We start from the raw sequence: 23,157 nt of genomic DNA on the forward strand, positions 1-23,157 counted from the left end.
GGTCATTTCAGACTGCTCTATATTCCAGCAGTGCTTACTGTCAGTCCCATCTCCATCACTAGCTACAGCACCTTCTTTGGATGACTTATCTTTTCAGACTTGGTTAACAGATGTCAGGAGTGCTTAACATAAGTTTCTTGTCCCTTACCAGTCTGAGGTTTCGTATACATATTCAAGAATCCTCCTTAACTGTGTCGCACAATATTGTGCTGCCTTCTAGACACAACAAAAGGCTTTTTTACACAGGAAAAATTGGATTTTTATCTGGAAAGTTTCCTGAACTTCTCCCATGAATCTCAAGACTTTTCTGACAAAATATATTGGGGTTCATGGCTTCTATGCTCCTCAAGATTCCTCTTGCCAGGTTACACATGAGAAGAATTCAGTGGCTTTTAAAAAGCACCAGGGACCCAGTATTGTTGTCCTTTGGAATTTCAGATTCCAGTTTTGGGCTTTGTCAAAGAGGAATTGTGTTGGTGGAGATGGCAAATGGTTCAAAATCTAGTTCTCCCCTTTTCTCCTGTCCCAATTGAGACTATCTACAGAAGCCTCAGATATTGCTTGGGCAGCAGTTTCTATGGGGTAAAGGTGCAAGACCTTTGAAACTGTACTGGGAGATCAAAGCACATAAATGTCTGAAATGTTGGCTGTTATCCATGCCATAAAATCCATTCAGCCATAGTCCCCACCACTGACCCTGATAATTACAGACCCATAAGCCTAACCAGTCTTATCTGTAAGGCCGTGAAGTGCAATCAATATAGAACTTGCTAACAAGGACATTAGCTGTCTATGGTCCCTTGTACAAAATCATTTTGAGTTTATTAAATGTGAATTCCTGCCTCCTAAACTTTGAGTACCTTACCGATGCATTGGATGCAGAACAATTAATTTACACTGCTATCATAAACTGTTCAGCTGGCCCTCCATTTCTTCAGAAAGGCCTAACGATGCAATAAGTGCTAAGACGACAGCCTTGCATTAAATACCATGAATTGTAGTGTAGTGCCCTTTGGCAAACATGGGCACTCATGTACTTTTCCAGATAGTTGACACCTCTTTGAAAATTGGCGGGTTATTAAGGATATGGGCATCACCATGTTTTCACTGCCATCCTTGCATCTAGCCAGACTGATTACCAGGGGTATGTCTTTTAATTCAAGGGAAGTTAATGTCCCTCTTTACTCATCCATTATCAGACAAATAGGCTTTAATGCTCTTTTCAATGTATACTTTGGTTCATAGGTAGGTAGGAAGAAACACTGGAACCACCACGAGATAAAAACAAACAACTGGTTTAATTAGTAAAAGAAACGAGCGCTTTCACGCACATCAAACGTGCGCTTCATCAGGTTACAAACAACATATCTCACCCCTATCCTTATATACAATATAAATCACATAATAAAGCAATTAAACAATAAAAATTAAGCAATTATAATACATTAATTGAATGGATAGGAAGTCTTGACCAAATTAGGCAATGTTAAAATACTGACACCTAGGTGTCTATTTCTATAAAGGCAATACACAATTCAGTATATTTGTGTGCAAATCTGCAAGACATAGAGACGTAATAAAAAACGCACAACCATGCTTCAATCCTATTATCTTATAAGACATATCCTAGTCACTAAAAATATGTATATACATACAATCTTTCTATACTATCAATGAAGCACATTAAAGAAAAAGTCCCAGTTCGTAATGTGACATTCACAAGAAAATGAAACATCACTAAAAAGAAGATATACTAACACTACTAAGGGGGGAGGGGGGGAGGGAATAAGGGAAGGGGTAGGGGAGGGAAAGGGGAAGGGGAAGGGAAGAGAAGTAGGGAAGGAAAAGAAAGGAAGGAAGGGAAAGGAGGGAACAGAAGGTAAGAAGGAAAAAAGAAAAGAAAAGAAGGAAAGAAAGATAGTGACACAAATAGAACAAAAAGTGTCCACCAACAGCTATAAAAGTGCAGGTCTGATGTTAATAGCTGTATTGAGTCCAGGTTCTATGTGAGCTCTAAGGGTCAGAATCCATTTTAGCTCATTAAGTTCAAGGGATCCTACAGAGTCACCTTCCCTCCTATTCGGGTATTGTATTTGCAAGACTCTGAATTTGAAGGTATGCTTCTGATGTACTTGGCAGTGCTTAGCTAAGGCATTACTAACATTGGCCTTTCTTATGTCGTAGACATGATTATATATTCTATCTTTAAGTCTACGTGTGGTCATTCCCACATAGTAGGCCTCACAGTCATCACAACTAGCCAAGTAAATTACATTTGTTGTATCACATGTAGCGTAGAAATTGGGTTTAAACACCAAGCCCAAATCCATGCGTTCAAAACTTTGTTCAGTTACAATAAATTTACAGATACAACACTTCCTACATGGATAGGTTCCCTGTTTAATATTGGTTCTAATATCCAGTGTTTTTATCTGGATATTATCTTTACACAATAGCCTTTTTAGGTTATAGCAATTGTTATATCTGAAGCTAGGTTTCTTACCAACTATTTTCAACAAGTCATTATCCATGATGAGTAATTTCCAGTTTCTTAGAATAATATCCCTAATATATTGAATATCATTTGTGTAATTGATGTCAAAATATACTCTGTTATCAATCCTAGTCCTACTGCCATGGGTCACATGCCTATTTGATCTAACATTCTGGAATGATCTACCATCCTGCTGAAGGGTGTCATCCCTACATCCTAATACCAGTTGGGAGGGGTAACCCCTGTCTAAAAAACAATCAGCCTGAAAGTCCAACAGCCATTCCTTTTTACTATCAATATTACATAATTTCCTGATTCTTGACATTTGATTTTTAACAACGTTGGGGAAGACCTATCTAGGATGCATACTCCCGAAATGGAGTATGCTATTCCTCCAACATGGTTTCCTATATAAGGACGTAGTAATCTCATTCAAAGGGTTCTTATAAATAGTAACATCCAAGTAGTTGGCCTGGGTAAAGGAATATTCATGAGTAAAACTCAAAAAGGTTGTGGTCGAATTCAGGTAGTCAACAAACTCATTCAGGGATTCAATGCCTCCATTCCAGAAAAGGAGGATGTCATCGACATAGCGTCTATACAAGATGGCATTGGTAGTAAATTTATGGTCACTAAAGACATAAGTCTTCTCCCATATGTAGACAGCAAGGTTGGCATAGGCATTAGCACAGGGGGTGCCCATGGCCACCCCCCATGTTTGCTTATATATCTTGTCTTGGAATAAAAAGACATTATTGGTCAAAATCAAGTCTAAAAGAGAACATACAGTCAGCTGATCTATATGGTCTAGATCACTCAATTCAATCAGACAATCTCTAACTGCATCTATTCCAAATTCATTGGGTATGCTGGTAAACATATTTTTTATGTCCAAGGTGACCATCAGAGTGTCAGATCTTAAATTATCAAGTAGGGTAACATTTTCCAAGTCTTTCAATAACTCAAAGGAATTTTTTAAAATAGTAGGAATGAGACCTGTTAAAGGACCTAGCTTCAGCTGAACATAATGAGAGGCATTCTCAGTAACCCATAACCTCCCAGATACAATAGGTCGTAAAGGCGGAGGAGTTACACCTTTATGTATCTTGGGGAGCCCTTTTATAAGAGGAATTAAGGGGGCTTCAATCACTAGATAATCATATAAATCTTTATCAATACACCTAGTCATCAGAAGATCATAAATAGTGTCGTGCACATTTCTCACTATAGAACTCACATCAGTCTTGTTTAATTCAGAATATGCTGCATCATCTTTTAACATATCATTCATTAAATCAGTATAAAATGCTGTGTCCATAGCTACTATCCCCCCCCCCCCCTTATCGGCTGGTCTAAAGACCAAGTTTACATTATTAGCCAAATTATCCAATGCCTCTTTTTCAGCCATGTTTAAATTAACAAATAATCGCTTGTGTGACCCCCCTTTATAAAAAAGGTATAGGTCATGTTCACAAGCTTTCTGGAAGCAATCAATGTTTCCAGATATATGCGGTATAAAGGTACTTCTTCTCTTTAGTGCCCTGGCGTTATAAAACGTACCTGCATCATCTGTATCTTTAAATAAACATTTGAGGGCTATCTTTCTAGTGAATTTACGTAACATAATCATGGTGTCAGACAAACAGCTTCCTCGGGAGGGTATAAAGGAAAGTCCTCTATTTAACACAGCACATTCAGTGTCCGAAAATACTTTAGAAGATAGGTTGAAGAATAAAGTGTTCAATTCTTCTTTCTTCTCGGCTCGCGGTTGTCGCCCGATAGCTTGCGTTTTCCCCTCCCTCTGCTTGTTGAGCGCTCCTGCACTCGATTTTTGTAGGGCAATGGAAAATTTTAATTCAATGCCACTGTTGACCCAGGGGTAAAACTCATAGTCTGTCCACCGTTCTTAGGTCTCGCCCCTGTGCTCACTGTCCCTTTTAAGCCTTCTTGATTACATGGAATAGTGGAAGCAGATGCGGCAACCTCATCTGCTAAACTATTAGAGGCAGGAATATTACTAAGTGAGACATCAGACAATTTGTCAGAGAGTATTGTTGTCCTTTGGAATTTCAGATTCCAGTTTTGGGCTTTGTCAGAGGAATTGTGTTGGTGGAGATGGCAAATGGTTCAAAATCTAGTTCTCCCCTTTTCTCCTGTCCCAATTGAGACTATCTACAGAAGCCTCAGATATTGCTTGGGCAGCAGTTTCTATGGGGTAAAGGTGCAAGACCTTTGAAACTGTACTGGGAGATCAAAGCACATAAATGTCTGAAATGTTGGCTGTTATCCATGCCATAAAATCCATTCAGCCATAGTCCCCACCACTGACCCTGATAATTACAGACCCATAAGCCTAACCAGTCTTATCTGTAAGGCCGTGAAGTGCAATCAATATAGAACTTGCTAACAAGGACATTAGCTGTCTATGGTCCCTTGTACAAAATCATTTTGAGTTTATTAAATGTGAATTCCTGCCTCCTAAACTTTGAGTACCTTACCGATGCATTGGATGCAGAACAATTAATTTACACTGCTATCATAAACTGTTCAGCTGGCCCTCCATTTCTTCAGAAAGGCCTAACGTATGCAATAAGTGCTAAGACGACAGCCTTGCATTAAATACCATGAATTGTAGTGTAGTGCCCTTTGGCAAACATGGGCACTCATGTACTTTTCCAGATAGTTGACACCTCTTTGAAAATTGGCGGGTTATTAAGGATATGGGCATCACCATGTTTTCACTGCCATCCTTGCATCTAGCCAGACTGATTACCAGGGGTAGGTCTTTTAATTCAAGGGAAGTTAATGTCCCTCTTTACTCATCCATTATCAGACAAATAGGCTTTAATGCTCTTTTCAATGTATACTTTGGTTCATAGGTAGGTACTAGGCTATCTGCCTGAAGGCATTTATAAGCCTAGCCAGAATGTGTTTGCTTTCACCGCCCACTTAGATTAGTTCCCTGTGCCTCTGTCCAGCAGAGTCACTGAAGTGATCCCCAGGGTAAACTTGGTTTCCCATCCACTCGTCAAGGTTTCTCTTAGAGTGCTAGCGAGGAGCTCTGCGTAATGTAGATTGGAATCTTGGTCCAAAGTATGGGAAGTCTCTGGGATAGGAATCTATCCCTCCAGTACATCCTATTTATTGTCATGATGAGGTTTTCTTTAGGTGGAGCATGTCCATCAATTCTGGGTTGGACATGGCCTTGTATGTCAGGCAGAGATCACCTCTGAGCAGGCGGTATGCAACCGAGTACAGCTGGAGTTTCTTCAGTCGACCTGCATAGGGCATCTATTTGAGGCCAGTGATCCTCTTGGTGAGTTACTTCTATGGTCTTTCCAGCTGTTGCAGATGTCTTGTAAGGTACATCCCAAATGGGGCACTGTACTCTGTGATGGGTCTGATGAGTAGAGGGGCACAATGACCTCTTTTGATCTGGATGCAAACCCTTTTATGATTAGGTGGGCCACATAGAAGGATTTTCTAACCACTTTGGCAATGTGATTATCAAAGGAGAGATTACGATCTACTTGGGTCCCTAGATCCCTTATTACGTTTTCCGTATTTAGGGGACTACCACCTATGTGGTAGGTTGTGGGTACTTTGTTTCCAAAGGGAATAACTATGCACTTTTTGGCATTTCGCTTGAGGCCATGATTTTGACACCAGGTATCCATCTCAGTGAGACCCTTTTGGAGGATATCTGTGTCGGCCGGTGAGTCCATTATAGCCCCTAGTTTGCAGTCGTCAGCGAACTTGGTGAGCCATAGACCTCCTGTGCTTGTCTGTACCTCTGAGAAGTATATGCCGAACAGGAGGGGGTCCTAGGACTGAGCCTTGGGGAACGCCACTTGTAACCGGTTTAGTCTCAGACCTAGCTCCAGCAACTCTCACCATGTGGGTTCTGTCCGTGAGCCAATTGGCAACCCATCTTGTGACATAGGGGTTTATGTTCAGGCTGGTGAGCTTGTCTAAAATACCAGAGTGGGGAATGGTGTTGAAGGCCTTTGCGAGGTCTAGGTAGGCTGTGTGTATCACCTTTCCCTCGTCTGTAGTCTTGGTCACTGTCTCAAATAAGTCCACCAGGTTTATGTGGCATGATCTGCTCTTAAAGCCGAACTGGGTAGGGTCCAGTGTTTGGAGGTTCCCAATGTCTGCTTACGAGTTCCATGATGATGAGCTCCATAGCCTTGTTGACCAAGCTAGTCAGGCTTGTAGGGCGATAGTTCCCAAGGTCTGTTGTGGCTCCACCTTTGTGGAGTGGAATAACCATTGCTGTGCACCACTCTATGGGTACTTAGCCTGTGGAGAGGCTGAGTTTGAACAGTGTGTTTAGGTGAGGGGTTAGTTCGTCTTTGAGCTCGTGTAGGACGCAGCCTAGAACACCGTCTGGTCCCATTGATGCTGTGTTTTTGGCTTTGGAGAGAGCTATTTTAACCTGAGTGTCTGTGATTTCAGGGGCTCTGCATTCTTCTGGTATGGTTATGGGCCCTTTTGGGGGTGAGAGGAGGGTGAAGTTTGCACTGAACCTGTTTGCCAGGATGTTGGCAATATCGGTTGGTTCAGTGTGTTTTGTGCCATTCTGCACTAACTCCAAGCAGATCTGAGCATTACCACTTAAATTCTTGACATAGATAAAAAAATGCCTTGTGGTTATCTTTGGAGTCCTTTGCAAGTTTTCTTTCAAAGCTCGCCTTGGACGATTTTATCAGGGATTGTAGTTTCTTGCTGATGCTGATCAGGGATGTCTTCACTTCTTGGGATTTTACTCTCTTCTGTACTAGTTTCCTCCTCCTATTGCATAGCTTGTTTATGGCAGGGGTCCACCAGACTGGTTTCCTTCTCTTAGAGGAGTGAGTCTTGGTTTTGCTTGGGATAGCACGATCCATGCATTCTTGTAGGTGCCCGTAGAATGCATTAGTAAAGGATTTTGCAGCTTGGACAGCGTTATCCTTTAGTATGGGGGTTTTGAAACTTTCCACCTCCATCTTAAGTAACGTGAAGTTTGCTTTTTAAAAGTTTTTCAGTGGTTTCCTTGTACGGGGGTGTGGGCGGAATGTGGATATCCAAAGTGATTTGTTTATGGTGAGATCTAACCAGCGAGGGGTTGACCTCTGGTGTGGATTTCCGGTCGCCCATGTTGGTGATGACCAGGTCAAAAATGTCACCTCTGGTGTTAGTGTTGACCAGTTGATCCAGGGCGCTAAGTTTATAAATTCTAGGAAATGTTGGGCAAGGGAGTTAGTACTTGAGTAGTTCTCCCAGTTAATGTTTGGGTAGTTGAAATCACCCAATATTAGATTGTTTGGTAGGACCTTTGTTACCCAGTGTTTCCAGAAATGTGGAATGGGGTCCTGGGACATGGTGGGTGATCTGTAGCAAGCTACAATTTGAATTGCAGTTTTGCCCGTTGTTAGTTGCACATGGATATAATCTGAAGCATCGTGCTGTGCCACTAACCTGGAGGTGTGGGTATCCTTGATGAATATGGATTCTTCCCCGCCTTTTGTATTTCGGTCCGGGTTCTGTGGCTGAAATGTATGGTATGAGTTGTAGCCTGGTAGTGCTGGAGTGCTCTCTGGAGCCTTAAACCAGGTTTCTGTTACTGCACATATCGATTTTCTCCCATACTGAGGAGTGCCTCGAGTGCGTGCATTTTGAGGTTTAGACTTCTGGCATTGAGTAGTATTACCCTCAAATTTGTCTTGACATTTCTGTCTTGTTCTGATATGTCTTGACAGACTTGTCAAAACATTTGACTCAACGTTAAAGATTGCAGTGTTTCCACGCAGAAAATCAAGGACATGTCTTCAGTGTGCTATATAGACAACTGTAAAGCATTTTGTTTTCCTGTTTCTTACAGATTTTTCAGGGGGGTGTTACTTTGTCTTGTTTACAAAGCCTCAAAAAATAGTCTTATGCGAACTCTTTCACATTCACAAAACAAACCCCTTAATACCCACTTGGAACGAAACTTCAGCTGCAGCATTAACAGGATCTTCTGGTTGGGATAGATATTTCTCTATAATCCTGTCTCTCCCTTCTTAACAATACTCTCATCTTCAGCAGAAGTTGATGGCCTTAGTCAAGGTTTCAAACCTTCTAATAAAAAGAACGATCCAGGATGGCACACCAAATCGGTGAGGGTCTGAATACTACTCCAGGTTCTTTTTGATGCCAAAAAAGACCAAAGATCATCAGCCCATTCTAGATTTAAGTGGCCTCAACAACTTAATGCCGAAAAAAAAATTCTGGATGGGTCACAGTGCAGTCTGATCTTTGCTTGTTAAGAAGTGATTGGATATTTTCTTTGAACCTGCCAAACATCTGTCTACATGTAAAGATTACCAAGGAGTCAAGTGTGTTGTTCTACATAGGACCCAGTCTTTATCAATTCTGGGCTCTTCCTTTGACTGTCTGCTGGCTCAGGGGATACACAATACATGGTTGTGGTTACAGTGAACCCAGCCATTGCAGGGAGTCTAGGCCCTTCTGTACCTAAATGACTGGCTCCTGTCTAATGCATATCTTTGCTTTGGGGCACATGATGCGGTTGCATCTTCATTCCATTCTCCGAAATTTACAAAGTCCAAGCCCACAAGTAACCATGTGCACCTCAGCTTGGTGTGGGGGGGGGCATTAGCAAGGGCAGGCAGCCCAAGGTGCATGGGTGCCGAATGAAGGAAAGCCCATGTATAATTGTCCTGGAAATTAGGGCAGTTTTCACCCTGTTCAGGACTCCATTTCTTGAGGGGTGATTCACTGCTTAACGAGCAAGAGAGGTTGTGTTCTCTCGTGTTAAAACCCAAGATTGGAGAATGGGCCATGCGATCATTTTTAATTGTTGCTTTCATTTCCTAGAGAAGCCATTTCCTTATTGGGCATTGGACATGCTTGGCTGATGCCTCACAAGATGTCTGTTAGCTGGGCAGTCGCAAGCATTTTTTCACTGATGGCAGGAGCTTCACAGAAATTTATTTGCTTCCCCAGCTACTTCCAAGTGCAGTAACTGCCCCTTCCAGGATAGTGGCCCAGGGATAATTATCCAGGGGTGGCATCCAGGTCTCCTGCACTCCTCTACATTTTTCCCCCTTTCCCAAGTTTATAAGGAAAGCAAATATGAGCAAAGCAAAACCCATTCTGATAGCCACATATTGGCATTGACAAGTTGGGTTTCCATTGCTCTGGGCTCACATTGTCGGGGAGTCTCTCGGGCTGAGGCTCTTCAGATCCAGATTAAATCACATATCTGACAAGCCTCATCCAGACCTCTGTGCTTTCAATTTAGCCACTTGGTTTCTTCAGTTCTGATGATGAACAGGCACTCCGTCTACCCATTTTGTTGTCCTTATCTTGGTGTCTGCCCATTAAATGTACATTAGCAAGTAAACACCTTTTTTCTGTTTAGACCTTAGAAAAAGCAATGGACCCCTTCTTGCCCCCAGTTCCTGTGATAGTTGAGTAAGCACACATTTTTGATATGGTATTGCGCTAGTCTATAAAACTGCATGTCAGCTATTTTGTATTTTCAGCAGCGGTACTAGAGTTTCACTCAAGATTACGGCCATCCTCACTAAGAGAACTTCCCTTTCATGGTACTTGTATCTTGTACTGGAGAAACTCCTCCTTCCTCAATTTTTAACAGTCATCTAGAGTGGAACTAAATTTCTATCATGGAAAACTTTCATTTTGGTGGTTGTCACCTCTGCAAGAAGAACCCCTGAGCTGTCTGTAAAAGCCACTGTACCCCAGTCTTCCACAAAGGTTGGGGTAGTCCTGCAATCCAACCACAACTTTTATGCCCAAAGTAGGTAAATAAACCCACCTCAACCAATCTATAAACCTTATAATATTTTTTCCAAACTATCCTAATGAAGAGTGTCAGTTGCAGCATGTGAGTGTGCATAGACAACCTTTTCAATTTCAAGAAGGTGGAAGAGATTAGAAAGGATTTGCAGTTTGTGTGCTGTGCTTGCTAATAACATGGGAAGAAAGATGGCCAAAATCACTTTATCCGTGGGATTATCTTAGTATATTAAATATTATTACAATAAACATGGCAACAATTAGTGGTGCAATGTAGGGCTCATTCTGTAAGGCCATGGCTACATCACAAGCTTTTTTGTAAGAATGCTTCCATAGGCAAAATATGTGCATATGTAAATTGAGCATTTCTGAACATCTTTATAAGGTATTACAAGTTGGATGCTGTTTCTTGTTCAAGTTTTTCTTTTGAAGTCGCACTTATTCGGAGCATCTTGTCATGATGCCACCAAGTAGTCTGCTTGGAGGCATTGTCCTAGCAGTGAGGAGGATGAACCAGACCATAACAGATTAAAAATAATGTACTTACCATAACAATAAACAATCAATATCATAGGATGCTATTTCCCACCAGGGCAAAATATTACACCCCTAGAAAATCTCTTGAGCTGGTTCCCTCTATCTCTGCCCCAGGAAACAGTCATTCTGGGTGACTTTAACATCAACTGGCTATCCTGTAATAATCTCCCAACCATTCACCTTAATCTCCATGGGTTCACTCAACTCATCCAATCCCCTACCCGAATCAACAAAAACCCTAACAATCATACCTTATTTGACTGGATCCTAGTCAACAAAGCCCCTCACTCTTGCCTAGCAGGCTGCTTACCTAACAGTCTGTGACCACGCCCCCACTTTCCTAATTCGGCACCACAGTCTCAAGCCCATTATCCGCAGGCAAATACGGAACAAGTCCAACTTCAGCCCCAACTCCTTCATCTCCTCCCTGCAAAAAATTAACTGGTCACTACTAAAATATCTCAACCTAGATGAGGCTGTCCACTACAACAGTACCCTCCTCTCCATCCTAAACACCCATGCTCCTGTAAGAAATGCCAAAGTCAGATCCAGGCATGCTCCATGGTTACAAAAGACCACCAGAACTCTAATGAAGTCTAGAGATAAGGCCTGGAAGCACTGGCAACTAACAAAAAATAACTCAGATAGGCAATCGTTCCTTGAACTGCGCAATAAAGCCAAAAAGCAAATAAAATCTAGACAAATCCCTCTACTATAAATCCACCCTAAGCAATTCTGGTCCACTATTAACACTATCCTCCACCCAGGGAAGGTTGATACCCCCCAGCCATCCATTTCCCCCTCCTCCAGCAGTATTGCTGAATCCTTCAACAAACACTTCACTGAAACTATAACATCTCTAAACAAACACTTCCCTACAACAGTCTCTCCAACTCCTAACCATCCCACTCCTCTTTTCTTCTTCACCAAAGTTCCTATCTCCAGCATAAAGACTATTGTCAATACTTAAACCCACCAAACTCGCAGCCGACAACCTCCCCTATGAATACTTAAAAATTGCAGCTGATGCACTAGCCTACCCAGTTTCAATTCTCATCAACCATTCCATAACAGAAGGCTATATTCCCTCGATATGAAAAATATCCCATATCATTACCCTCCACAAAGGCACCCCTTCCACCGACCTCCAATTACTGCCCCATTGCTATCCTCTCCCCTCTCTCCAAGATACTTGAAAAATTGACACCCAGGTCTCCAACTACCTCCTAGCTAATAATCTCCTCTCCAAAACCCAACATGGTTTCAGGCCATATCACAGCACTGCCTCCGCTCTCCTTTACCAACACTATACTTCATCACAAAAACAATGGTCTCTTCTCTACTGGCATATTTCTAGATCTCTCAAAGGCCTTTGACATGGTATCTCATGAGCTACTACTCTCTACTCTCCCCAACCTCTCCTCCTCGCAGTCAGCCTGCAACTGGTTCCACAGCTATTTGCACAGATGCCAGCAATCTGTTATCTGGGACGATACCCTACCACCTCGCCTCCCAGTTACTCTCGGAGTTCCCCAAGGGTCTATCCTTGGCCCTCTGCTATTCTCATTTTTCACTAACAACCTACATACTGCCACCACACAAGCATCTCTTATACAATATGCAGATGATCTGCTCTCATCTGCTCTGCCCCCACTCTGCCAGAACTACAACAAATCACACAGGAATCCTTCTCTTCTGTAGAAAGCTGGCTATCCAATGCTCAGCTCCTACTCAACCTAAGAAAGACAAAACTTCTCCTGTGCCAACCTTCCAAAGCCACCCAAAAATACCCCCCAGTTCAACATTCTAGGCAAAGACAATATCATCTTCTCTCCATCAGAACACACAAAATTACTCAGTGTGGAAACAGACGACAAACTCAGATTTGACACCCACATATCTCTTACAATAAAAAAACTTCACAAGAAACTTGGTGCATTATATTAAAGCCGCCAATTCCTAACCGAGGCGGCTAGAATCTCCATAGCCAATTCTCAGCTAATCTCCACCCTACTTTATGCATCCCCCATACTTACTAACCTTAGACAGACCTACACAAGCTGGATGCTTGTTGCAACAAAATTGCTAAATTTGCTACTGTAACATCCTACCGCAGCCATCCTTGTATCTCCCTTAAAGAACTAAATTGGCTACAACTCCCACAACTCCTTCACTTTAATCAACTCACCTTTGCTCATAAACTTATTAACCACCCCTATAACATCCCTACCCTTCAAACTCTTTTCCAACCCTATCAATCCACTAGGCCCCTAAGATCAAGCAACAAAAATCAGCTCACTTATCAAACCCAAAAACTCAGCAGAAGAAGTCATATTTTTCATGTACCATATCTAAACTTTGGAACAACCTTCCACCCTATAACTACTCTACCTTCCAGCAGCCTTTTCATGCCTGCACTCAAATTCCACTTAAATTTGCACTAGCTTTGTCCTTGTTCTAATCCAGACTAACACCCCCACCTAGACTCTTAACCCAACTATACTACTGCTACTACTAACCAGAGTCAGAATTACAATACTTCAAAATCTTGTCTGACTACTTAGTTTCTTGTTTATAATATTAGTAATATTCTTAACTTGCAGCATTTACTGTATATACTGTTAATAATCAGTATCTTCTTATTGTATTAAAGCCAACAACCTGTAATGTTGTTTACTATTGCTGCAACTTAGTATCTCTATTTATCATGTATATGATGTGGAGCTTTTCTCCCCGGGAATCCGCTGAAAAAGGACCTACATCCAGTCGGAATTTCACAGTAAACAAATGTAAATAAAATAAACAAAGCTGTATAGTCATGTTCTCTACTTTCCTTGACCTGGCAGAAGATGGCTGGTTGTAGGTGTTTTACAGACAGTAGAGGTAGAGTTATTTTTTATATTCTGTTTACAAGCATCCAACTTCAGATCTTAAGAGTGTATGCAGAGTGGTTCATAGGTTCATACTAGGCTATCTGCCCTGGGGCATTTATAAGCCTAGCCCAATTGTGTTTGGCTTACACCACCCCTTGATTTCAGTATACTGTGCCCTTTTTAAAGTTTAGTTTACTGTGCCTCTGTCTAATAGTGACACGGAAGTAATCCCCGGGACAAACCTACGATCCCCATCCACTCATCAAGATTCTTCTTGAAGAGAATCAGTGAGGTGCTCTGCCTAACATGAATTGGAATTCTATTCCAGAGCGAAGGGAGCCTTTGGGTTATGAATCTGTCCCTCCAGCATGTTCTATTTATTTCTGTGCTGAGGTTCAAGTCTCTCGAGTGCGTGGCTGTAAGGGATTTAGATTTACGGAGGTGGAGCATGTCCATTAATTCTGGGTTGGACATAGCTTTATATGTCAGGCATAGATCGCCTCGAAGTAGGCAGTATGCAACTGAGTACAGCTGAAGTTTTTTTAACCGAGCAGCATATGGCATCTGTTTGAGTCCCTTGATCCTCCTGGTGAGGTACTTTTGGGGTCTTTCTAATTGCTGCAGGTGTCGGGTAAGGTACATCCCAAAGGGGGCATTGTATTCTATGATGGGCCTGATGAGTGATGAATGAAGGGGCACGATTACCTCTCTTGATCTAGATGTGAATCCTTTCATGATGAGGCGGGTTATGTAGAAGGTCTTTCTAACCACTTTGGCAATGTGGTTGTCAAAGGAGAGATTGCTATCAACTTGGGTCCCCAGACCCCTAATTACTTTCTCTGTACTTAATGGGTTACCACCTATGTGGTAATTTGTGGGCACATTGTTTTTGCCAAAGGGTATGACTATACACTTTTTGGCATTTAGCTTTAGACCATGGCTCTGGCACCAGTTATCCGTCTCTGCGAGACTTTCTTGAGGGATGTTTGTGTCAGCTGGAGAGTCGATTATGGCGCCCAATTTGCAGTCATCTGTGAACTTGGTGAGCCATAGTCCTCCCACGTTGACCTGTACCTCAGAAAAGTAAATACCGAACAAGAGATGTCCTAGGACAGAACCTTGTGGGGCCCTACTTGTGACCGGTTTCGAGTCTGACATGGCTCCAGCAACTCTGACTCTGTGGGTTCTGTCTTTGAGCCAGTTTGCGACCCATCTTGTAACATAGGGGTTTATATTTAGGCTGAATAGCTTATCTATGATGTCCGAGTGGGGTATTGTGTCAGCTGCCATTGCGAGGTCCAGATAGGCTGTGTGGACTACCTTCCCTTCATCTATGGCCTTGGTGACTGTTTCGAAGAAGTCGACCAGGTTCAAAAGGCAGGATCTGCCCTTGAAGCCAAATTGGGTAGGATCTAGTGTCTGTAGGTCCCCAATGTCTTTGTTTGAGTTCCATGATGATCCTTTCCATAGCCTTGCAGACTAGGCTAGTCAGGCTTATGGGGCAATAGTTTCCAGGGTCCACAGAGGTGCCACCTTTGTGAAGTGGGACCACTGTTGCTGTACGCCATTCTTTGGGCACATATCCTGTAGTGAGGCTGAGATTGTACAGCAGTTTTACTTGAGGGATTAGTTCTTGTTGGAGTTCATGTAGGACGCAACCCGGGACACCATCTAGTCCCATGGAAGCAGTGTTTTTTTGCTTTGGAGAGGGCGGCCTTCACCTGAGCATCAGAGATGTTTGGGAGGCTGCACTCCGCCGGGATAAATACTTGCTCTTTTGGGGGGGGGGGGGGAGAAGTTTGCACTGAACCTGTCTGCCAGGATATTGGCGATGTCTGTGGGTTCAGTGTATTTTTTGTCGCTTAGAATCAACTCAGAACAAGTCTGGGAGTTGCATCCCAGGTTCCTAACATAACTGAAAACGCCTTATGAATGTCTTTAGTGTCCTGTGCAATTTTTCTCTCTAAGCTGGCCTTGGAGGATTTTATGAGGGATCGTAATTTTTTGCTAGTACTGATCAGAGATGCCTTCCCTTTTAGGGATTTTGCTCTATCATATAGTAGCTTCCTCCTTCTGTTGTACAGTTTATTTATGGCTGGGGTCCACCAGACTGGACGCCTGCCTTTGGATGATTGGGTCTTGATTTTGTTTGGGATAGCATGATCCATGCATTCCTGGAGATGTCCGTAGAATGCGTTTATATAGGATTCTGCAGTTTGGGCCATAGTTTCCACTGTCCCTGGGGCCTTGAAGGATTCCACTTCGGTTTTGAGAAGTGTGAAGTTCACTTTTGAGAAGTTTTTCACTGTGGTTTTCTGGGCTGGGGGTGGGGTTGGGATGTGGATATCCAGTGAAATTAATTTATGCTCTGATCTTACCAATGAGGGATATACTTCTGGTATGGAGCATAGAGACCCCATGTTGATAATGATTAGGTCTGGCATGTTTTCCCCTCTTGTGGGAGTGTTGACTAGTTGTTCCATAGCATTTGAGTTTATAAATTCCAGGAACCTTTGGGCTAAGGTGCTGGGGCTTGAGTAATGCTCCCAGTCTATGTTTGGGTAGTTGAAGTCACCCAATATAATGGTGTTCGGAGAGATCTTCATGTTCTCCAATGTTTTCAGGAAAGCCGAGTGGGATTCCTGACTTTGAGAGGGTGGTCTGTAGGATGCTATAAACTGAAAAGCAGTCTTGCCCACTGTCAGTTGCACATGGATGGTCTCCGATACTTCGTGCAATGCCACTAACCTATAGGCGTGAATATCCTTAATAAATATGGAAACTCCCCCTCCTTTTGTGGTTCGGTCTGGGTTTTGGGGCCGAAAAGCATGATATGAGGTATAACCTGGTAGTGCTGGGGTGCTCTCTGGAGCCTTTAACCAGGTTTCTGTCACTGCACAGATATCTATGTTCTCCATACTGAGGAGAGCTTCGAGTGCATGCATCTTGAGGTTAAGACTTCTGGCGTTTAGCAGCATTACCCTTAGTTTCTTGTTCCTTGTGCTGTCTATGGAGGTGGGTTTAACTTTTGAGCCTTGCCTAAAAAAAGGCACTATGGGGGTGGCAAGAGCCTTTGCCAATATCCGAAAGCCCAGGGGTGACAGGTGCAAGCCGTCCCTAGCGAAGCAATGCGGCTTGTCGAGCATGTCATCCCAGGCTGACATGCACTGGATCTCCTTTGAATGACACCAAACTTTTAGCCAATTGTTAAAATCGATCATTTTGTCTTTATACTGTGGCATCATTCTAGGTGAGGGTAAGATGCTGCTCAAGGTCAGGGTCATACCGTTCTGGGCTACATGATCAGAGAGCTCCTTTGTCTCTTTTCATGTAGTCGAAGGAGGTACGTCTCAGGTCATTCACGCCAGCTTGTACAATGACTGAGTCATATTTGTATTTGCTTTGGAGTGACCTGAGTGCTTACGTAATGTGGCGGATCCTAGCGCCCGATAGGCAGCTCACTGTGACCTTCTCTTTATTCAGCCTGGTGAGCGGGACGTCAGTGTGTCTGACAATAGAGTCACCTATTACAAGAGTATCAGGTGTGTTATTCAGCCTTAAGGGCTGTGACTGCTTGGCACACTGACTTTGTGTGCTATGTGTTGTGTACGTGTTTTGTTTTGGGGTAGCGTTTGCTTGGATGTCTGCTTTGGAGGTCTCTGTTGCTTAGGTAGATTTTTATTTAGAGCCTCCGAGTATGTTTTTGTGTTTTTATGTGTTTGGTTCGCTGTTGTGGTGGGACTATGTGATGCTGGAATTGTGTTGAGAGGTTACCTTCTCCTCCTGACTGGTTACACCAGTTTTGAGATGAGAGAGCTCAGCCTCCAGTTTGACTATATGGTTGCATCTCTCACACATATTTGAACCTGTTTGGAGGAGGAGAGGGTTGTCCGTGTACATGAGACAGTTGTAACATTGCCTCAAAATTCCCAGATTCACCAGCTGGACTGGAGAGGAAACCATTGACTGACCTTTGGACATGCTAGAGTAATATAGGGAACTGAATTAAAACGGACCAATAGGGGACAAGGTAATCGTAGAGAGTATAAGAGTAAGTGCAAGGTGTTGTGGTTAAAGTGGAGGAGTTTGAAGTCTGGGGAAGTTTAGATCTGTGTTGAGCAGTCAGAGCTGATGCTTCAGTTCTGGTGGTGAGGATGAGCCATGACCATTAAGATCAGTCATTATGGTAAGAGTATGTAGCCTTTGATTCTTGTTTGATAGGTTGTGATCACTTAGTTCATGTCCTATGATCTATGAACAGGGAATGTGCGACATTCTACCCTGCATGTGATATGACATGCACCAGGTGAAGCTGCTGACACTCCCTAAATACAGGACTAGAGAAATGTCAGAACTGATTGCCTTGGGATACTGAGTAAGGAAAATCCTAACAGTAACCCACTGCTGAAGACCTTCTTGGAGATTAGCACATACCTTGAGCACATGATTTATCTTTGGGCCACTCCAGTTGATCTTGACTGTAGTCGACTAAATGTGAAATTTTTTATTGTACTTCAGTGATGATATAGCGATATATATGAGAAATGTTTAAATGTCTGCAGTTGTTGTTTGAAATATCCCCTTCTGTGTATTTTTTATATATACTATTTGACTTCCTATAATTCTTTGTTCTTTTCTAGAACCTGAAACTGAGTGGTGTTAAAGATCTTTGTGATGTGTTGATTGAGCAAGACAGCTGAAGCTTCTGAGAATACAACAGTGGCTTTTTTCCAAGAATGCAGTTTAGTTTTGTACTGGGTGCATTTGGGTCTCTCCTGCCATGATTTTCCATCTGTTTGTGGTGATACTAACTGCATTTTATTGTGAAGCAATCAGTACCCTCAGTTACATCCTCATCTTAGGAAAAGGAGAGATGCTGCCAGAAACTATTTTCCCTCCATCCTAGAGTTCCATCACTTTTGCATTTCTCAGTGGTCTGAGCCCATTGTTGATGGGGATGAGAGACAAGAGGACACATTCACTCCAACTTTTTGCAGTTCTGAACTTTCAGGAAACTGAGGAAAATTTGATTCTGCGCTGGAAAATATCATAGTACCACATACACCAAACAGCTGTAGTATTTTACCTGGACAAGTCTGAACTTGTTAATAGGATATAGGGGAAAAAAGGCTTTTTGCCTGTTTTTATTTTGGTATACTCTCTACAACACCAGCATCACTGCCAGACACTTAGGACTGAGCAGTTTGCTCATGATGTATTTTAACACTTATTAAATATTTTGTGTATAATGACCCTTTTCTTGTAAATACAGCACTGTCTTTCTCTTGTATATTGTCTACACCAAGCCCAGCTTTTGGTTGCTCTTTGTACCATCATTGTAGTGTACTCTAAACTTGTGTACAGCTATTCCTGTTTCATGAGTGGTCTTGAATGTGGTTTGCTGCATTTTGTTTGCTTAATGTGTGTCCATCTTTTTATTAATGTTTTTAACATATTAAAGATAACTAGTGCTTCCTTCACTTTATATTTCATTTGTCTTATTCTACAAGGTGAAACTGTGGGTGTGTTTAAACAGCAAGTATAATAGTGATATTGTTGCAACAAAGTATTGTAGAGCTGCATTATATTATCAGCTTCATTGAAGACATACAAAGTGATTTATATAACCAAACGTTTTTTTATATTTATGAACTTTCATAAAACTAGATGGCATTGTTTACAGAATGTGTACAAATACTGTTTATCTATGCAACATCTGTTAAGAGTACTCTATAAATCCATCTAACTGGCAAACTGATCAGCTGATGATGAAAGAGTGTACATTTGAACATCATCCTTAGATGTTCTTCGTGTTTCACTGTTGCAGTCATCACCTGTGTTATCCCTGCTGTGGTAGCCATCAGCCGGCCCGAATACTAGAGTCCATGTTTTTCTGTTTCGGCTGCTGTCGCTTGCTGTCTGACATCAGGTCGTCCGTGCTAAAAAGGAAGGCAGCCGACGCCATTACATCAGTCTTTCTTGCTGTGGAGCCCGTAGCAGAAGCAGTTCGCAAGTGTGCCGGTCGGTCACTACCAAAATTTGAATTACAGTTAAAAACTTCTAAAACTAAGTACCCCGTTGGAATCCTCTTTTTTTTTTTTTTTTGCACTAACCGATGTCCGAAAAAGTTAACAATTGTCTCGCCTGTGGTAAGCAAATACCACACCAAGACTTCCACTCATACTGCGTCACTTGTTTAGGCCCAGACCACAATGTCCCCCCTTGCTGGATGTTCTTAGTGTTTCACTGTTGCAGTCATTACATTTGGGTAATCTGCTGGCAGGTTGCCCTCAGTCGGCCTGAATATCAAAGTCTTGGGTCCTACGTCGGTTGCTGTCTCCTCTTCCATGACGTCAGGTCGTCAAGGGTATAAAACAGGCAGCCAACGCCATTTTCTTTAGTCTTTCTTGCCGCGCGGTGCCCGAAGCAGAAGCAGTTCGCAAGTGCTGGTCGGCCGACTCCTGAAATTTTCAAATTTGAGTTTCAGAACCGAAGTCTTCAATTAAAGCTAAGTACCCCGTTGGGAAAACTTTTTCTTGCTCCATACCGATGTCAGTAAAAGTTAATAATTGCATTACTTGTGGGAAGCAAATGCCTCATAAGGATTTTCATTTGTACTGTATTCTTTGCCGAGGCCCAGATCATAACGTGCCTTGCTGTCGGTTTTGTGCTAGATTTAACCAATGCACTATTAAGTGTCGGTATATCTTTGCTTCATAATATTTTGGAAACTGATTTAACTACCCTGAAATGTCGTCCGATAACAATCAGACTACCGGAGCTCACAAAAAACGCAAAGAAAAGGACAGAGAGACCGTCTAGGTCCAAATCCGATGACTAAGCTTCTCCTAAGCCAGTCACCGGTACTCAGTGAGGTGCTTTCGCAGCCCCTGATACCCGCTACTTTTGAGTCGCAGGCCTCTACCGAGACCTATGTGGAGTCTGGCTTGCAGCAAGATTCTCAAAGTATTGTACCTGCAGATGTCTCTCCCTCGGATGGGTCCAGAGCCGTTGAGCAGGCACTGGCTTCTGACGGTGTCTTCAGGCCTCAGCATTTCTACATAAAACCAACGCCGGCTTCAAAGACAAAAGCAACTTCTAAGGCTAAAAAACCGACACATGAGCCACGTGCACAAGGCCTCTATGCCCAAAAAGCAGATGATCAAAATGGCTGAAGACTTGATTACCTTTGATCAAGGTATCTTCTGCCCCCCCCCCCCCCCCGATAAGAGGCCTAGGCAAGACACTGATTATGAATCTTCAGATCAGGTTTCTATTTCTTCTGATTCCTCTTCTGATCCCTCTTCTGATGAGGAATTTTCTATACCACCCTATGAGGATTCAGATGCAGAGGAATCCATCCCATCTGCATCTCCTCCTGAAGATTATTTATTTGGATAAACCTTGTATTGTTTGAGGGAACATTTTCATTGGGAGAGTCAAGATTTCTCAGAATCTAAAAAGAGGCTTAGGGATTTCCTTCTTCCTTAGCATAGGCCTTTGGCCACACTTCCTGTTTTAGACATTGTTGATGATGTGTTTTCGGAATCAAGCATGACTCCAGATTCCCTACCTCCGGCTCCTAGCAAGCCAGGCAGATATTACAGGGTTTCTGACTCGCACAAATTTTTATTCAAAAACCCTGCTGCTGACTGAAACTATCTCACAGAGTTCCAAAGGTGTAAAGGCCTCAACAGCTAAGAATTCTACCCCCTCTGATAAAGATTACAGGGTGCTGGATAGATGGGGAAAGAAGGTTTATACGTCTGCAACCTTGGCAATTAGGGCCCTAAACTGCCAGTTTCATATGCTTAAATATCAACAGCATGTTATGGTATTATTGAAACAGAAAATTATGTTGATTTCTGAATGTGTGGAAAATAAAAAATTACAGGAATTATTGCATGCAGCAGAACAGCTTGGGAAGCATATTTTGCAATGTGGTTTTGATTCTTTGGAGGCCTCCTGCAGGGCCGCAGTTACTGGATCTGTGATTAGAAGGCATGCCTGGCTCAAGGAGCAAAATTACCCTAATCATGTTAAAGCTGAATTGTTGGATGCACTTTTACAGCATGATACTCTGTTTGGTAATAAGGCAGAAGAGGTTTTAAAGAAAATGGGAGACAGAGTTAAGTCTATGCAAACTGTAAAAGACTTCTTAAAAGTGTAGCCACCAAGATTCAGTAGATACTGGCCTACAAAAAATTGGTCCTTTCCTGTGTCCAACAGAGCTTCACGGGGCAAATCCAGGTGCTCAATGGTCTCTAGATGCCTATCGCAGGATTCTTACAGGTCAAAGCAATGGAGTGCCTCTACCTCCAAATCTGGAGGAAATAAAGCACAAACCTACAGTAAACAGTCTCAATGACTTCCCTCTGCCATCACCAAGCACTTAACCTTTTGCAGCCCCCTTAGGGGGAAAACTAGCATTTCATGCTCAAAATTGGCAGTTAATATCCCAGGGATACAGATTTCATTTCCATACCTTGCAAATTCCAAATGGTTGGCCAGATCTGCCACAAAATCAATGGGCAGAGGCACAGAAACAAGTTACATCCCTCATGGATAACTGGGGCTATTCAGCCAGTACCAGAACAGGAAAAAAGACAAGGATTTTACTTGACTGTTCTTGGTACCCAGAAAAGACAGAATGCCCTGACAGCCTTCAAGGACTTACTTCATCCAGGACAACTACTGATAAAGTCTGACAACACCACGGTTATGTGGTACATAAGCAGGGGAGCACACATTCCTACCCCCTTTGCAGACTAGCCATGACATTGTGGGACACAGCCTTGACTTACCAAGTACATCTTCAAGCTCAATTCCTGCCAGGAAAACAAAATACTCTGGCAGGCGACCTAAGCAGAAACCTTATGGACCCTCACGAGTGGAAACTGGATCCACAAGTCTTCAGCATAACAAAGAAATGGGGAGCCCGGACATAGATCTATTTGCCTCTCCCCAGAATTATCAACTGGACAAATTCTGCACAATGACTTATCACAGACAAGCATGGAAAGTGCATGCCCTATCCTTCAGTTGGAAAAAAACTATCGGTCTACGCCTTCCCTCCTGTGCCTCTTCTTCCCAAGGTCCTACTAAAGGTCAGACAGGAAAAACCAAAAATGATTCTAATTGCCCTGGACTGGCCTTGCCAGCACTGGTACCCAATCCTAAGGAATATGTCAACTCCCTCCTTGGTACTTGCCTCAAATACCTCCTCTACTGTCTCAGCAGAACAATCAAATTCTGCACAATCCGCTCCAAACTCTGAACCTGGCAGCATGGCTGATTATGCAGCTATTCAAACAACACCTCTCAATAAACCTGTGATGGATGTCATTTTGGAAGCCAGAAGGCCTAGTACTACAAAATCTTATGCTGATAAATGGAAGAGATTCTGTGCTTGGAACCAAGCACAAGGAACTGGCACAGCAAAGCCAA

At 42.6% G+C, this 23,157-nt stretch overlaps 1 protein-coding gene across 1 annotated transcript in view; it reads left to right on the forward strand.

Moving 5' to 3' along the window:
* Positions 1-19,190, forward strand: part of NCAPH (non-SMC condensin I complex subunit H) — a gene marked incomplete in the record, with an annotated part of 906,630 nt that extends 887,440 nt beyond the window's left edge. The window contains 1 exon segment of the mRNA XM_044084212.1: positions 18,351-19,190. Coding sequence (XP_043940147.1) covers positions 18,351-18,410 — 60 coding nt within the window.
* Between the last annotated feature and the right edge of the window lie 3,967 nt (positions 19,191-23,157).

This window comes from Protopterus annectens, chromosome 9.part0 (genome assembly GCF_019279795.1).
Source record: "Protopterus annectens isolate FY-2018-M chromosome 9.part0, PAN1.0, whole genome shotgun sequence".
In the NCBI taxonomy this organism is placed as follows: domain Eukaryota; kingdom Metazoa; phylum Chordata; order Ceratodontiformes; family Protopteridae; genus Protopterus; species Protopterus annectens.